The sequence below is a fragment of the Onychostoma macrolepis genome, chromosome 18 (assembly GCF_012432095.1).
Source record: "Onychostoma macrolepis isolate SWU-2019 chromosome 18, ASM1243209v1, whole genome shotgun sequence".
In the NCBI taxonomy this organism is placed as follows: Eukaryota; Metazoa; Chordata; class Actinopteri; order Cypriniformes; family Cyprinidae; genus Onychostoma; species Onychostoma macrolepis.
In genome coordinates this window covers 8,967,630-8,981,812 of record NC_081172.1, presented here as the reverse complement: position 1 = coordinate 8,981,812, position 14,183 = coordinate 8,967,630, and the positions used below count along the sequence as shown (strand labels likewise).

Sequence of the window (14,183 nt, the reverse complement as noted above, 5' to 3'; positions counted from 1 at the left end):
GACCTCACTGAAAGGGCACATTTCTCTCTCCCTCGGTCTCTCTCTCTCACACACAAACAGTTTTCCAATTTTCTCTACAATCTGTCTCTCTCTGTCCTTCAGTGAGGGCAGAATCTTTCGGCTGCAAAAATTAAGACTGAAATATTAAAAAAAAGAAGAAAAAAAAAACCGGCTGAAAAGAAAAACTACCATCCTTTAGTGAGAGCTTTTATGATGCAAGTCTCTCGAGAATCGTATCCCTCAGAATGAAAAATCTATGACTGTCTGCAGCCGTTTCAGAATATTACACTCACATTGAGTCGATCAAAGAGGTCGTCTCCTTCTTGCTTGTTTTCCATGAAAAGCTTGAGGTTTTTGAAAACCTGAAACAGAAAACACATGTTAGCTTGTTTATCGTATGCACAGAACAGAGGTGGAGAGGAAAGGAAAGAGAGGGAGAGGCACTCTCAATTATATTTGACATTTCGCAGAAGTCCTGTTTTCCTCCACTCCTACTAAATAAACCAGCTAAAATATGCATGGAACTAATTAATGGTAGCAGATGTGGTGCTTTTAAATCAGTCTCATTTGAATAACAATTTATCCTTGAGCCAAATGCATGAAGAAGAAAGTAAACAGACCGCTCGCCAAGCAATGACAGAATTTATATTTCTGGAACATTTTCCCCCAATTTAACACGCTCGTATGGTACTAATGATTGATTCATATGCTGACCTTCCTGTCTAATAAGCACACAGAGGGGAGATCAACATTAACATGATCACATATTCAACACTCACCCTAATATGGCCAGATAAAGCAGGTCCAAAATTCTCAGACCACTAGAATGTTACTTTTTCCATTTTTGTAATACAGCGGAACATTTTTCATTACAAATTATATTATCAGCATAATAGTTTGAGTAAAAGCTTGAACTGGGACATTAAAGTGGATTCTACAATGTCTCGAGTTTGTGTAAAACCAGATGATCGTGTTCTCCAGCATGATTTGAGATGATCTGAAAGCATCTCAATGGAAGTAAATCTGTACAAAAGAAGCTACATAATCAATGTCACAACTTTGCTTAATTAGTGACTTAAAAATAGCGCAGGATCTTAAATATCTCTTTCCTTTCCTTTCCTTTAAAGCATTCTTTGTTTTTTATTTTCATTTCTAAAAAGGGAATAACAGCATATTGACAGTAATGAATCTAAAACCAAAGATGAGCTCCAGATGATGTGGTACGAAGTTCCAAAGGCTTTAATTGTTATTCATTATGCCTATAACAAGGTGATGAGGAAGTGGGGGTTGGTTTTCACAATACCTGCAATTATATCTGACATTTCCGCAAAGTCTGCCTGTCGCCATATAAATTTGCAAGATAGAAACTAATTAATTTTCACTTGATGAGCTTCTTTCAAATGTTCTCATTTACATTACGAGGCCTATGCAAGCAAACAAGTTCCAGCGGCTGAGCACAGCACACATCTCACACTCTTCCTCTAGTGTGACCTGCTGCTTGTGAACAATGAAGAAACAACACTTTCTACAGCTATGAGCTGTGCTAAAATAACAGCAACCCACCTGTTATGACTAAAATTACCATAAACATTCTTTTTTCTTTCAGCTGGTGCTCTAAGGAGGTAATTGATAAAAGGTCTAGATTTGCATGTTTTGTAAGAAAGAACAATTCAAGCACAATTCAGTATGCAAATAAAGGCAAAAAAAAAAAAAGATTTCACACAGTCAGTGGAAGATTGTAAAAACTGAATCGGAAATATTATTAGAAATTTATACAAATCAAAACACAGACCAGACAAAGAAATGTAGATGAAAGCAAGCACAATCAGCCTTCTTTTAAAAAATCCTTACCCTTTTGATCACTGGGACCTTGTTGTAGTAACGAATGCAATCTTTACCCAGGAAGTCGAACTCTACCACACACTTGTGCCCGTCCAGTGTGTCGTGTAAAGTGATGTGCTCCACACGTAGTGAGCAACAACCCACGGTGTCTGCCGTCTCGCCCTCTTCCTTTTCATTACCTGCTCTCAGAGCCAGCTGAAGAGTTTAACACAGACATACACCTGCTTCATACAGACATGACACTACATCTCCAGAATATCTTAGAGTGAATGCTTAGCTGTTTGTGAACGTTTGGATATGACAGTGGACTGAAAGCTGCAGCACGGTACTGCTGAATGTAATAAGAACTGACTCATAAAACCTTTGATACTGGATGTAACCTTTGATCCAGTATCTCCACACAGAACTTTTTGAAACTGGAAAAGATGCTTGCCTTTGACATAGTTCCATTTAACAAAAAAAAGTCACATCATAAGTTACACTGTGATAGTCAAAAATAAATTATGAGATTTACAAGAAATGTGCATTATAATTTTTTAATTAAAGTTGCAAATTAGGAGAGAGGTGCAACAGATAAATTTGATATCATGCTACTATGCAATCATGAGATATGAATTTGCAATCACGAAAATAGTCACAATTACGAGAAAGTTGCAACTGACAAATTTGCTAATATGCAAAGTAGGGATGTAACGATGCCCTCCGAGCCGGTTGAAAATCGATACAAATGCGTGACGATTCAAAGCAGTTGAGATGTTAAATGAATCGCGATATGCTGAATCGCTGCTGTTCCATAAGCGCCACCTGCTGTCAGAGAATGAATCTGCGCTCTTATTCAGCCTGTCTGCTGTTGTTCTTTCATTCAGATGTTTTATGTACTATAGTTTCACAAAACTAAAGTCAAACCATTCTGCTGCTCATGCTGGATGTATGCAGCATCTTTGTTTCGATCCTGATTCAAATATAGTGGTTGCCTCTAATTTTAAAATGTAAATAGCTAGGGCTGCAGCTAACGATTATTTTTATTGTTGACTAATCTGTTGTTTTGTTTTTTTTTTCCCCCAATTAGTCGACTAATCTAATCTATCGATATTTTTTTTCAATTAATTAATTTATTATTTTTATTTAAAAAACAAGAAAATAGAGAAAAAGAAAGAAATAATAACAATTAATAAAAAATAAAAATGAAAAAAAAAAACGAAAGAAAATAAATAAAAAAATAAGAAGAGAAAAATAAATTAATAATAAATAATAAAAAAAGAAAAAGAAAGCAAGGAAGCAAGAAAGAAATAATAGCAAGGAAGCAAGAAAGAAATAATAACAAGAAATAAAGAAAGAGAGAGAAAGAATTACAGGGCAGTGATACAGTACAATCAATAGAAATGCACATTATGGCTGCATTCAGAGTTACTGTTTGGGACTGACAGCAGTTGCTTAAAGGTAAGAGACTTAATGTTTTATTTATTCAGCAGATTAAAACATCTGCTTGAATATCTGTATGATTGAACAGCTAAAGTCACAACCGCATTCAGGACACTAGAGCGAAAGTATCAAAAATGGAGTCATAACAACAGGAAGTTTTATCACAGTTGACAGCCCGTTTTTAAATAAATGAGCCCAGTCGAGGCTTGTCCAATTCATCACACAGTTAAACAACTAACAATGACTTTAAATGCTTTGTTAGCGAGTGCAGACAGCGCATTTGGTGCACTCGCACCCACAGCACTGACGGCAGCTCCAGTGGATCTTGAAGATGAACGCGAATCATTTCTCTTCTTCGTCTCTGTGGGTGAATTAAACCCGTCATGATATATATATATATATATATATATATATATATATATATATATATATATATATATATATATATATATATAAATCAATTAAACCTTTGAAATCACATCACATCGAATATTTAAACCTGCTTTCACGCAGCCGCTGATGCAGAGATATATATATATATATATATATATATATATATATATATATATACAGTGAGGAAAATAAGTATTTGAACACCCTGCTATTTTGCAAGTTCTCCCACTTAGAAATCATGGAGGGTCTGAAATTGTCATCGTAGGTGCATGTCCACTGTGAGAGACATAATCTAAAAAAAAAATCCAGAAATCACAATGTATGATTTTTAACTATTTATTTGTATGATACAGCTGCAAATAAGTATTTGAACACCTGAGAAAATCAATGTTAATATTTGGTACAGTAGCCTTTGTTTGCAATTACAGAGGTCAAACGTTTCCTGTAGTTTTCACCAGGTTTGCACACACTGCAGGAGGGATTTTGGCCCACTCCTCCACACAGATCTTCTCTAGATCAGTCAGGTTTCTGGCCTGTCGCTGAGAAACACGGAGTTTGAGCTCCTCCAAAGATTTTCTATTGGGTTTAGGTCTGGAGACTGGCTAGGCCACGCCAGAACCTTGATATGCTTCTTACAGAGCCACTCCTTGGTTATCCTGGCTGTGTGCTTCGGGTCATTGTCATGTTGGAAGACCCAGCCTCGACCCATCTTCAATGCTCTAACTGAGGGAAGGAGGTTGTTCCCCAAAATCTCGCAATACATGGCCCCGGTCATCCTCTCCTTAATACAGTGCAGTCGCCTGTCCCATGTGCAGAAAAACACCCCAAAGATGATGCTACCACCCCATGCTTCACAGTAGGGATGGTGTTCTTGGGATGGTACTTTTAAAAATTTAACACGTTTAGTGGAATTATGACCAAAAGTTCTATTTTGGTCTCATCTGACCACATGACTTTCTCCCATGACTCCTCTGGATCATCCAAATGGTCATTGGCAAACTTAAGTCGGGCCTGGACATGTGCTGGTTTAAGCAGGGGAACCTTCCGTGCCATGCATGATTTCAAACCATGACGCCTTAGTGTATTACCAACAGTAACCTTGGAAACGGTGGTCCCAGCTCTTTTCAGGTCATTGACCAGCTCCTCCCGTGTAGTTCTGGGCTGATTTCTCACCTTTCTTAGGATCATTGAGACCCCACGAGGTGAGATCTTGCATGGAGCCCCAGTCCGAGGGAGATTGACAGTCATGTTTAGCTTCTTCCATTTTCTAATGATTGCTCCAACAGTGGACCTTTTTCACCAAGCTGCTTGGCAATTTCCCGTAGCCCTTTCCAGCCTTGTGGAGGTGTACAATTTTGTCTCTAGTGTCTTTGGACAGCTCTTTGGTCTTGGCCATGTTAGTAGTTGGATTCTTACTGATTGTATGGGGTGGACAGGTGTCTTTATGCAGCTAACGACCTCAAACAGGTGCATCTAATTTAGGATAATAAATGGAGTGGAGGTGGACATTTTAAAAGCAGACTAACAGGTCTTTGAGGGTCAGAATTCTAGCTGATAGACAGGTGTTCAAATACTTATTTGCCGCTGTATCATACAAATAAATAGTTAAAAAAAATCATACATTGTGATTTCTGGATTTTTTTTTTTTAGAAAATCTCACAGTGGACATGCACCTACGATGACAATTTCAGACCCCTCCATGATTTCTAAGTGGGAGAACTTGCAAAATAGCAGGGTGTTCAAATACTTATTTTCCTCACTGTATGTATATATATATATATGCTCTCTCTGCATCAGCGGCTGCGTGAAAGCAGGTTTAAATATTCCGATGTGATGTGATTTCAAAGGTTTAATTGACATAGCGGAATCATCATTTAGGAATAAGATCGTGTGTTTGAATTGAGATCGCGATCTTTTAATGAATAAACGTGCATACATATGAGCCTATGTTTTTTTTGTAGCCCATGTCATATTTGTACCAGACCTCAAAAGTAACCAGGCTCGGGCGTTTTGCAACTGAACTTCAGGAACCAAAATTCATTAACAGTCCAAAAAAACCTCAAATAACATAATAAGTCAACCACAGGGGGAAAGATGTGTCAAAATGTATAATATAACCTCCCATGAACACCTGCAGATATTTCTGAGTGGTTGTCACAGTTTAAACAAATGGCCAGGAAAAAATGCATCATGCTGTCCTCTATGATATCTCCTCAATCTCTGCGGGGTTTTTTTTCCTCAACAGGCAATTTAATTGACATGAACTGATTAACGGTATACTGTAACTCTTTGGTCTTTCTAAAATAAAGTCATCATGATTGAAAGCCCACTGATGTAGTGCGAGTACACAAATTATGTTTGTGCAGCTTGTGTGGCCTGACCTTGTCAATAAAGTAGAGGGCTACGGCTCTCTGGCGTGTGCCCATCTGTTTAGACTTGAGGTCCTCCTGGTACTGGGCTCGGATGGCATCCACACATGTCTTCAGTTTACGAGCCACCTCATACTTTTCCCAATCCTTCTCACCCTACAGGAGACAAAAAAAGTAACAAAGAAAAGCCAAATGATCTGACAAGGGGCAGCTCACCCTGACACACCATGAGTGATCAGTTTTAAAGTACATCTTATTCCAAAGGAGCAGATAGAATTATTAGGTGATGTAAAAGATTGTTTCATAAGAGACTTAAAAAAATAGCTTAAAGACTCCATGAAATGGTATGACTAATACAATTTTTTTGCCAGCCTTTCCTGTGCAATTTTACAGGAAGTTGGGAACAGAAAATATCCAAAAGGCTTATATATTAGCTAAAAGTACATTTACTAGCATACGGATGACTTCAAAATAACAGACATGAACTAAAAGCCACAAAGGTCATATGTTAAATTAATGGAATCTTTAAAAAAGAAAATAAATGATATAATGAGAAGAGTAATAAAAATACAAATAAAGAAAACCAATATCGTATTTACCTTTGGATAAACAAATCTCAGAATCCAGGCACTAGCACTTAATTTGTACAAAACAAAAGTTACTTTGTTGTCACAGCAACAACATAGTGACCAACATAGTGTAAAATAATTTAACCTTCACTAACTCAGCACATAGAAAGCAACAGGAAGCCGACGAATGAAAGGACTCAGGAAAGAAAAGCAAAGTGATGAGGCGGTTCGGAGACAGTGTTGTGAATCTGTTCTTCTTCATTTATGATTATTACGTTTCTTGAGAGGTGTCCATCACTCAGTTCTGATGAAAAGTATCGCTTTGCTTCCTAATTTAATTAGTGAGAGGAAGTGAGTGGAACGAAGGTGAAGATGAGGTGCTGAGCTGAAACTAAGTGAGTGTGATTCGGCAGAACGCGAGAATACACGTCTGCTCTGTTTGATTGGCCCGGACTCGGCGCTAAAACACGACATCAAATCACATCTATTATTAACAAGGTGACAGAGACAGCAGTCAGTCAGGAGGTGAAGAGGACGTGAAGATAAGTTAGAAATTAAGGAATGTACAGGCAGAGAGAAGGGAGAGGGCAACAAGTACGATTTAATCAAGTGAATAATAAGGTACTCACTAAAATATTACTCTCACATCGCCAGACTTTTGACTAACTGCATGAAGTTGCGTCAAGATTGCAGCTTATTCTGACCAAGAACCTTTAACTTATATAAAAAGGTTTGTCCGACCAACATATAAAGCAACCAATCATAGTTTTGTGTTTAAGTGTTCTATTGGAATGGTTTTATCTGAATTTATCAAGGTAGTTTATACTGCAGTAAGTTTTTTCTAGAGCAAATAAAAGGTAGAAAATAATGATAAATAAAATATACATTTAGTTACTAATAATAATATTTGCCATAATACCTTCAAATAATAAATGTTTAAGCGCTTAAAGCTTTGAATTTGTAGCTGAGACTATAATATATACCTTAAGTTTGGAGTTGGCATTGAGCATCACATATTTACAAGATCCTTGCACATTCTCGGTCCAGCTTGCTAGCCATGTTACAGTGTTGTCGTGACGAACTTCCTTCCAACGATGACCAGCTGGGGGTTCTGGGATACGAGAGTCCCTGTGGGGTAAATGCAAACCTTACGCTTCCTCTGAACACAACACACTGATTGTAGAGTGAAACATTACTTGATGTTGCATATGATTTTTCAAAAGAGCTCTTAAGGGAAAATAGCTTTTTCCCACTGGCATACAACTTTCTATGAAACATATCTGTGGCGTGCTTTTGTTATGCCTTGCATTTACGCCAGAGTACTACAGCAATGATCCCACTTCTGAACAAATAATACGGCTTAAAAGCAATGCTAACAGAGGACTGTTACGTCAAAGCCTCACTTGCTGCAGTTGATGATGACGTCTTCAGGCTGAATCCTCTTCTTCAGCATTCCCTGTTTAGGATGGTCTCCTCTGCCTCGGAAAAGTCCTGGAGGTTCAATCTTGAAGTTCCCAATGCGTTCACGATGGTGGTCCAACACACAGTATCCATACTCATCAACAATTTTTTGATTGGCCTCTTTGTTAACCTGGAGAACATTTATCAATTCAGAGGAACATCAGAGGAGCAAAGATTGTAACTTTGATTTATACTGTATTTAAAACATTCAGATGTTATGAAGGACACCTACCAACTTCTCCTCTTTGTTCAAGTTCTTCCTGGCTTCCACCTTCTGTTTATGCATAGCATGGAGTTCCCCAAAATCACACTTGTTCAGGTCCATTATTAGCTGTCTCTCCTCCAAAGTCATCTCCTGTGCAGAAGAGCACATATAAACCATCAAAACCAAGACTTTGCAAATGAAGTCTGAGCTAGGATAACTTAAGACGTCTGTGAATTTGGATCTCTAGTTTTTACTAAGATTGTTTATTGTCTGGATTTTGGGTGTTACATTAGTATTATTAACGTACTATTATAGTATTTATTAATAATTTATTTTAATTGTAGTTTACATTGTATTACTAAAAAATGTTTTAATAGTAGTTCATTTACAACAACAACACTGTTACGAGTCTATCATGTGAAATCAACTAGAATACAGCAAACTTTTTACAGTATGTGCTAGTTATAACATTATGCACATAATTACAAGAAAAAATTAATAGGTGTTGAGGATCAGACCAGACGCTGCTCTACAGTGGCCGTTCTGAGCAGCAGCTTTCCTTATTGATTTAATTTTATTTTCAAATAGGATGAGATGCCAGCATTACTTGAAACACCAACTGTTATTTTACACAGAAAGTTGGCATAAAGGTCTAAATCCATATTGAAGGTTCACCAGGCAGTGAAACTACAAATTTTGCTTTAGTTGCTGTATTCGACGAAGGTCCAAATAAATTAGAAGAAGCATTGTGATACAACACAGACATTCCTACCCAGATGTCACTTGGTTTCTCAGATGACCCAAGAGTAGAAATAAGTAGATAATTTGCACCAAAATTTGACCTGAGGTTGGGTGAGAAAAACTGATTTGGAAGGGATTAAAATCAATATTAAATGCTGTGAAACACAAATTTAACTTGACTCCTCAGGGAAAACTAGTTCCATCCAAACAGGGCTTTTAAGATAGTTGCTGCTCGCTTCATATGTCTACCAGACATCTGATAAGTATGAAGCTGAAGGCACTGTTTTGTATCCATACAGAGTGATAGACCAAGCACAAATTGCTTGAACTGAGTGAACTTCAGCTGACCTTGGGTAAGCGTATGTGTGTGAAGATCAGAAAAGGCTCAAAGACACCCTGATGTTTTTTAGGAACACATACACACTTAGCCACAAGAACTGCACATACTGCATCAGAACTTGGCCTTTTTCTGTATCAGCAGCAAGAATTGTTACAAGGAGGATTATGTGAAAAAACTGATGAGAGAGAATTAACAAGAGTACTGTTTAGCCAATGAAACATTATCCAAATGATACTGAAGCTTCTGGCAGTAAAGGCTTTGAATCATCAGACTTGGAGTAGAACATTTGATAAACAATATATTACAATAGAAAACAGTTATTTTAAATTGTAATAATATTTCACAATATTATTGTTTTTAACTGTATTTCAATTACAAATGCAGCCTTGGTGAGCATAGGAGACTAAAATAAAACCTTTTGAATCAGTGTACATCGCTCAAGTGTTAGAAATAAGCTGAGCTATGACTTTGACTTTGCTCAGGGGTCAAGATTTTGAGAGATTACAGCAGGTTTTTGAGTTAGGCATGCATTCAGGTTGATTCCAATTGGTAGTCCTGTCATGAACTGCAACTTTGTAAAGGAAAACCGGTCACATTTTATTTTAAAGGTTCAATTCTCGCCATTAACAAACCATTAACTACAACTTCTGCCTCAATAAACTCCTAATTTGCTGCTTATTAATACTTAGCAAGGTACAGTGGTGGGCAAAATTATTAGAAAACTAGTATCACCAACTAAAAAATAGTTTCAAGTCAGTTAATTCTATCTTTTTCAGTAGAGTGCAAGGAAATATCGGTTTACATTTCCAAACATTCATTTTGCCATTAATTGTAATAATCCAGTGAGATTTTTGTTTGCTCCACACAGAGATCCGATCATCATCAAGTCTGTCTGGAATGACATGAAGCAGAACAAACTGAGACAGACTAAATCCAGAAGAACTATGGCAACATCTCCAAGTTGCTTCAATAGACCTACTTGCAAAGCTACCTGAAAAACTATGCGCAAGTGCACCTATAAGGCAAAATCTACTTTAAATGCAAAGGATGGTCACACCAAATGTTGATTTAATTTAGTTAACAGAAGTTAATTAATAAAGAACATCTATTCATGACATTAGTTTTGACAGCATCCTCATTTTACAGCATTTACAGCAAGTGTCTTAAACTTTTAACAGTACTGTAGCTTTGCAGGTAGGTTTCTTGAAGCATCTTGGAGATGTTTCCACAGTTCTTCTGGATTTAGTCTGTCTCAGTTTGTTCTGTTTCTTCATGTCATTCCAGACAGACTGGATGTTGATCAGATCAGATCTCTGTGTGGAGCACTGGCTGTCTCCTTCTGCAAACAAAAATCTCAAACCAAAATGACTTGAAACCATTTTTTAGCTAATAATAAACTGAAAAATAATAAAAGGACTTCTAAAGCATCTTATCGTAATGTGTATTCAATAATCTACCCATCTTCCATAATAATGCCTGCATTATCTACTTCTGGGAGCTTTTCTCTGCAAGTATTTAAATATGTCATTAATTAACTGGTATGCTATGTTAATAAATTAAAATTTTAACTATTGACAGCCCTACTTCAAAAGTTAAACTCCTTTGAGTGTGCAATTTCTTGTTTTTTTAGCAGTTGTCTACATCTCAGTGACTAAAAAAGCCTGCTTTCTGATCCTTTGCACTGAAATTGCTTTGGGATATGGCCTGTTTCATGACATACAATAACAACAAGTACATCCTACATCAGAAGACACTAAAGATCATCCAAGCAACTCTAGAGGACCGAGATCCCCTCACCTGTGATGATCACAGCTTCCCCGCGGGGCACAGGAAAGGAGAAAGAAGAGGACGACAAGTGAAAGAGGAGAGAAAAGTAAGTATGGGATGGAGGGGTCACAAAGGACTGCCATACGCGTTTCTCTTTTGTCGGCTTATGATTTATTCTTGCACTTTTGCGGTGCTAAATGTCACACTAACACTGATTCACTCTAATCTCTCCTCCTGGGGCTGGCGAAGAGAACCTGCACCACGGGACCTCACACAAGCAATTTCCTCTGACCTGCCCCCCTCCATCTCCCCATTCTGTCACACACATACACACACTCGACCATGAATGGCACCCCTGGGCCATTAGCCAGGGAGCAGACCCCAGCGCAGAGGGGAGGAAAAGAGTAAAATGAGAGGGAAAGTGAGAGAAGGGCCCAAAAATGGCACACGAACAGACTCTCAAACCTCACAGACCCACAAATCAATTACAACGGATAAGAGCACAGCACGATCCATGAGTCTATACTGTTGAATAAATCAAATTTACTAAATGGCACAACAAACTGGCAATCAAGAAATGTGTCACTGCATTTAAAGGTAAAAGGTCATTTCTGTAGCAAAAAATAAAATAAAAAAAGCGCCAATTTTCCCCATTTTAAACTGTTGCTGCGGGTTGATTTTTCTTCCACTGGGTTAAACATTTGATATACTGCATAAAGTGTATTCTACTTGAAATATTTGATTCATTTTATATTCTATTAATGATAAAACTATGCTTGATATTAGGGCTGAGCAATTAATCGTATTCGATTATCATGCGCATCTCGTCAGTAAAGCCGGTTTCGTGATTAGCAGTAAATCGCCATCACCTGCTTTCAGATGGAGCGGCAGTTAATACACAGAGCCATAGTTCACTGACAAGCTAGGCAATATCACGTTCATAATCGAAGACGAATGGCATTTTCATCTTCGTACCACGTAATACCTAAAGGAAGTGTTCTTAATCGCAATACTGCCTTGTCCACGGAGTTTACGGGACACAGCTGTATTCAGCTTTTCCATATAAAGCGCCACCTGCTGTCAGAGAGTGGATTTACAGAGACTTATATTTACATTTAGCCTGTGTGCAGTTTCTGTCTGGCCAAAAACGGACCGAATTTGCATGCCCTGCTGTAAATTTTGACCGGTTGAGGAAAAGCAAGCTTATGTGGATTCTACACATTTAAACAATTCAGATAAGTTATGTAGAATTATTTATGGAGCAGATAAAATACATATAACCATTTATTAATCAATTATCATTTTGACTTAAAACTTTTCTTTATATAAAGGCTGAAATGTGAGCTTTACCTTTATATTAAACTTTTTCAAAGCTTTATTTGAACACTTACATTAGATATTTGAACATGCTATTAAACTGTTGTCAGTCAAGTTGTCATTTAAAATCCGAACATCATTGGTAATGTTATTGTTTTAGTGATTACGCAAACAAAAAGTCATTTTATTTGTTGTTTGTTGATTTTTAAATATAAAACTTTGTGAAGGAATTTATGTGTCTGTACTTTTTTAACATCTCCAGCACATTTTAATAATACCATGATAATACTGATAACCGTGATCATTTTGGTCACTATAATCGTGATAAGAAATTTTCATACCGTTACATCCCTAATTATGATCGGTTGTGATTGGTTCATACGATAAATCCCGCCTCGTGTTTGTGCACGTTCCACATTCGTGAATCAGTCTGAATTAACAATATAACGGGAATACTATTAAAAAAGTAAGTTAATGGGAATACTATTAAAAAAGTAAGTAAACAAGTCACACATTTAGATATAACCACTTTGTTACATCAAAATAAGACTTGAAATGGCCTGAAAACATGATCTGTGGTTTTTAGTGAGTAATCAGCTTGGTGAAATTTAAAGTAAATCTCCGTGTCTGTGACCAGTATTTACCTAGCTTTGATGACTGATGATTCAAAAATCGTTAAAAGTTAACTATTAAAAAGAATAGCTGAACATAAGCTCACAAAAAAAATATATTGTTTAAAGGTACCATAGAATGCATTGATATTTTAAAATTGTTCTCTGATATCTACATAGAAGGTATGTGGCTTAGGTAAGGGCAAAAATTCTCCAGAAATGGTTTTACATGTCAATTTACAACCCTAGGATTTCTCCCTATAATGAAACGGTCTGTTATTTACCTTATTTGGAAGGGTTATGAATAATAATATTGAGCTCTGCTCTGATTGGCTGTTTCACAGTGCGGCTCATTTCAGTCGTTCACAGGAAGGAAACACAGGGAAAATATATATTTCAGTACTTTCTCGCACAGTTGTATCGCTGGGTAATTATACTGTAAATAAAATGCGGGCATCAGGGAGCCGCTATTAATATGCTGGGCATGGAAACTGCTTTCAAATGCACAATCACTTTTTAGTTTCACTTTCAAGATTCGCGATCACGCATACTCTGTTTATTCTATGGAGCTGCAGTACTTACCACACATTTTACAAGATCAGATGCTTGTCAGTGGTGCTCAGGATCTGCAAATCATTCGCCATCATCCTCAGCCATCTCTCCTTACTCTGTTTAAGTGAAATTGTATGTACTGTAATGTAACAGGCTACCGCTAGCAAGGAGCTAACCATGTCCCTTTAGTGGCTCACGTTATTTTATTAGAACACGTTATCCGCTTTCCGTGCCTTTCTGAATACAGACACCAACCCATCCCTGCACTTCACATCCCCTGCACAGCCTGGAACATAACATTTATCTCCATGATCTGCCATTTTTGCTGTTGTCCTCGCTTGTTTCTTCACAATACCTGCAGAACCTCTGATGGTTCGGCTGGCGGCTGGCCTAGAACATGGGCGGGTATATGCAAATGTTGGGGGTGTAAATGTTAGTGATCCCGACTGTAACGTCACAGTCGGTGTTATGTTCTGATTCACCTATTTTTCAGTGCTCTTTTGCATTCAAGAGATTTACATAAGGAGGAGGAAACAATGGTGTTTGAGGCTCACGGTATGTAATTTACATGGAAATAAACAGAACTGTTTTTAT

The 14,183-nt window shown here is 37.4% G+C and overlaps 1 protein-coding gene across 2 annotated transcripts in view; it reads right to left on the bottom strand.

Moving 5' to 3' along the window:
* The window catches only part of zgc:173742 (DNA topoisomerase 1), a 35,211-nt gene that overhangs the window by 7,459 nt on the left and 13,569 nt on the right, over nt 1–14,183 (bottom strand). For both annotated transcript variants that reach the window (XM_058750856.1, XM_058750857.1), the window contains 6 exons: nt 8,289–8,411; nt 7,999–8,186; nt 7,579–7,723; nt 6,039–6,182; nt 1,852–2,037; nt 294–362 (listed from right to left, as the gene is read on the bottom strand). In XM_058750856.1, coding sequence (XP_058606839.1) covers nt 294–362; nt 1,852–2,037; nt 6,039–6,182; nt 7,579–7,723; nt 7,999–8,186; nt 8,289–8,411 — 855 coding nt within the window. The remainder of the gene's footprint in view (nt 1–293; nt 363–1,851; nt 2,038–6,038; nt 6,183–7,578; nt 7,724–7,998; nt 8,187–8,288; nt 8,412–14,183) is intronic.